Consider the following 4,252-nt stretch of genomic DNA (forward strand, 5'->3'; position numbering starts at 1 on the left):
TACATGTTGAATGATCAAACGATATACCTTTGCCTTACATTCAGGCCTACGTACCATGGTTGCGTTGGCTTGTTCATGAACAATTGCAATAGTTACAGTGTTAGTCAATGCAAGAATATACGGTATCGTATTTACTTTTCATCACTGAATAAAGTAAAAACGCTGGCATTGACACAAATCTACGCATTCCTAAAAAAATTCTTAAGCGAATCCCATACGAAACCATAGCCGTACTTGATAACACTTTCCATAGAGAAAGAGACAGCTTCTCAACTATTTTTTAATTTCAATGAATGTACACACGAAAATAAGAACCTAAAATCTGGGATACATAAAACAAAAACAAAAATTCTGCCACTGTCGCATTTTACACCAACACAACCTTTATCTATGGGTGACATTGAGAGTATTGTATGTTTCACAGACTTTATATTGGAAAAAGTCAACCTTTCTGATCATGAAAATAGTAAACAATACAGCGGCACCTGGGGACTAAGTGCAATGTGTCATACTTTCAACGTTTGAACTAACACAGACGCATACTTGTACAGCAAACTATGTGCATGATTCTCTATTTCTCCAACCAGTCGCCAGGTGCCGCTTTATTGTTCTTGTTTGACGTTTCCTATCTATTTGTACAGACGATCAGAGAGGCTGGAAAAAGTATTTGTATTTGTGTGAGTAAGATAGAGTAGGTGTTCAAGCAGTGGGCAAATCTTCTAATAATTCATTTACTGATTAACGATAATTGTCTTTTGCAAAGTTGTATAGTTTGAGAAGACCAACAATTTAGTGTCTCCAAATTTGTACACATATTGTTTAGAAAATGAAATGGGGTGAAGTTGGTGCTCTATATATATGAAGTGGGATTTTGTATGCATTATAATCAAGAAAAAGAATTGTCTGACGCTGTATCAAGAAAAATCGAACCCATCCGCGTAGACTCTATACTCTAGACTGAGCCAAATTCTTCCTTCACTTGAAAGTGAACAAGAGCAACCAACACTGTTCAAACCAGATTGAAATTTAAATTATTTTTTATCATTTATTCTGTATAATATATTTTCGTTCTTGGGTTTTGCCTACGGCATACAAATCGCGTTCAAATTTAGCCCGGATGCACGTTAAGGTCACAAAAATTAAAAAAAAATACTACTCCATACCAATACCTATACCTATACCGTAAGCAATTAAAAAGACAAATAACTTGAGCTGTTTTTGACAGATAATTATCGATGGTCGAACAAAGCAACAATATTGGTTGGTATGGTCATAGATGGACAAAAAATTCTTTTGAAATTAATTCTGCACTACAATCGAAAAGGGGAATCGAAGGTAATCATCCGATTATTCAGCTAAATTGGTTCAGCTATTCGTCATCTGAAAAATACACATCGATCAAAAAGATCAAACCAATTTCTTATTTTGTGAAAAAAATATGCAACATTACCATTGTTAGTAGGCAATTGAATCTATTCCAATTGCTCTGCAATATTAATTTTGTTTCCTTTACCGATAAAAAGTTTGGCGACCTTATTGCTACCTAAAAATAATACAGATCAATGGAAAAGATCAAAGCGATAGCTTATTTAGTCAGCTTTACCATTGTTAACAGCTACTTGAAGAGGTGTAAGATTCGCATTATTTTTAATACAAGTATTGGCTCCTTTACGGATGAGAAATTCAGCGACACTCCTATGACCTAAAAAATAATTTAAATGGATGAAAAAGATCAAATCATTCTTCTTTTGGTAAAGACAAGTATCCAACTATTACCATTCTGAGCAGCTAAATGAAGAGGTGTCTCTTTCATATCATTTTCACTATTAACATTGGCTCCTTTACTGAGTAGAAGTTCAGCAACATTCTTGTGACCTGAGAAATAACACAGATCGATGGAAAAAGAGATCAAATCAATCTTTTATTCAATGAAAATCAATATTCAACATTACCATTGGAAGCGGCATAATGAAGGGGTGTTTCGTTCAAAACACTTTCAATATTAACTTCGGCTCCTTGATCGATGAGTTTTTGAGCTTCCTTCACATTACCTGAAAAATAATGCAGACCAATGAAGTAGATTGAACAAAACATTTTTAAAAAAAACATAAATACTCCAAATTACCAGTCACAGCAGCTCTATGCAGAGCTGTCTCTCCATTTAAGACTTTTTCGTTTACTAAAAGTTGAAAAATTAGAAGATCAGTGAAGTGAATCGAAAAAAAATGTTGCGTACAGTGACGCAGTGTGCTGTGTGAATGAAACTTGATAAAGAAATGGAGCTTCAATCTTACCGTTTCCCCGAGATGGTGCTCCACTCGCATGAACGATCAGGAACTGTGGAAATGAAACAAAGTGATTAAATTGGAATGGAACAATGGATGAGATTGTAATGGTTTTCAACTGTTTTTCATTCGAGTAAAAATTTCCGATGGACATTATTTTTGTAGTGGAAGATTTTTTTTAATTGAAAAACTTTGAAATGGAAAATTTTTCATTAATGAAATGAGTTTCGGAAAAATTATGACAAATTGTCCACAATCGGTCCAAAATTTACAAGTGAAAAAAATTCCGAACAACATTAAAATTACAAATTTCAGACCAAAATTGTTGTCTCACCTCCAATGCCACCAAGGCAACGAGCAGCAGTGTGAAAGATCTTTGACGCAGCGTTTTTCCAGCTTCGAACTATAAAAGTGTACTGTAAACGTGTCAATTGAAGAAAATTGACGAACTGTTTGATTGACAAACGAATCGAACGCATCTGCTTATATACTTTTCAAGTATGGTCACATCAGCAATACATTAATGGTATAATTCAATCCATATACAAAGACCATTCCAATTAGAGCTCACAAAATATTATCGCACACATTTTTCAAGAAAACAATTTCAAACAATTGATGGAATTACAATTCCGCCTGTGCACGTGTGGATAATTCTGCGTTCCACATCATATGGATCGCATCGAAAATGCTAGATGTTTACATTCAGTCCTTCACTACCTTCACTATGGTTTGAAAAATAATCCAATTGGATCATGAACATTTAACTGCAAATTCAATGTAAATATTCAAAAAGTAAATATTTTTCACCATTGAAACGTTGAGTGGTGTACAATTGACAAAGCTATCTGAATATGGATATGTTTACATCTTTGCGGTATGCATAGAACACATTCCGTTTCAACCATCACTTACACGCTGAATGATCAAACGATATGACTCATGCCTTTGCGTTACATCCAGGCCTACGTACCATGGTTGCGTTGGTTTGTTCATGAACAATTGCAGAAGCTACAGTGTTAGTCAATGCAAGAATATACGGTATCGTATTTACTTTTCATCACTGAATAAAGTAAAAACGCTGGCATTGACACAAATCTACGCATTCCCAAAAAAATCTCAAGCGAATCTCATACGAAACCATAGCCGTACTTGATAACACTTTCCATAGAGAAAGAGACAGCTGCTTAACTATTTTTTAATTTCAATGAATGTACACACGAAAATAAATACCTAAAATCTGGGATACATAAAACAAAAACAAAAATTCTGTCACTGTCGCATTTTACACCAACATAACCTATATCTATGGGTGACATTGAGAGTATTGTATGTTTCACAGACTTTATATTGGAAATAGTCAACCTTTCTGATCATGAAAATAGTAAACAATACAGCGGCACCTGGGGACTAAGTGCAATGTGTCATACTTTCAACGTTTGAACTAACACAGACGCATACTTGTTACAGCAAACTATGTTCATGATTCTCTATTTCTCCAACCAGTCGCCAGGTGCCGTTTTATTGTTCTTGTTTGACGTTTCCTATCTATTTGTACAGACGATCAGAGAGGCTGGAAAAAGTATTTGTATTTGTGTGAGTAAGATAGAGTAGGTGTTCAAGCAGTGGGCAAATCTTCTAATAATTCATTTATTTCAACTGATTAACGATAATTGTCTTTTGCAAAGTTGTATAGTTTGAGAAGACCAACAATTAAGTGTCTCCAAATTTGTACACATATTGGCTAGAAAATGAAATGGGGTGAAGTTGGTGCTCTATATATATGAAGTGGGATTTTGCATGCAATTATCACTTTACGTGCATAAATCTTCAGTGGATTATAATCAAGAAAAAGAATTTTCTGACGTTGTATCAAGAAAAATTAAACCCATCCGCGTAGACTCTATACTCTAGAGTGAACCAAATTCTTCTTTCACTTGGAAGTGAACAAGAGCAACCAACATTGT

General features: G+C 34.5%; 1 protein-coding gene across 1 annotated transcript; it reads right to left on the reverse strand.

The window, feature by feature from the left end:
• Nucleotides 1-1,589: 1,589 nt before the first annotated feature.
• Nucleotides 1,590-3,281, reverse strand: LOC129572126 (uncharacterized). The gene is made up of 5 exons (XM_055452045.1): nucleotides 3,201-3,281; nucleotides 2,295-2,337; nucleotides 2,126-2,179; nucleotides 1,953-2,051; nucleotides 1,590-1,702 (listed from the first exon to the last, which is right to left on the reverse strand). Exons 1-5 carry the CDS (start codon nucleotides 3,279-3,281, stop codon nucleotides 1,590-1,592), a joined length of 390 nt encoding a protein of 129 aa, XP_055308020.1.
• Nucleotides 3,282-4,252: the final 971 nt, after the last annotated feature.

The sequence above is a fragment of the Sitodiplosis mosellana genome, unplaced genomic scaffold (assembly GCF_009176505.1).
Source record: "Sitodiplosis mosellana isolate CC-2019 unplaced genomic scaffold, AAFC_SMos_1.0 Smas_scaffold_4230, whole genome shotgun sequence".
Lineage (NCBI taxonomy): Eukaryota > Metazoa > Arthropoda > Insecta > Diptera > Cecidomyiidae > Sitodiplosis > Sitodiplosis mosellana.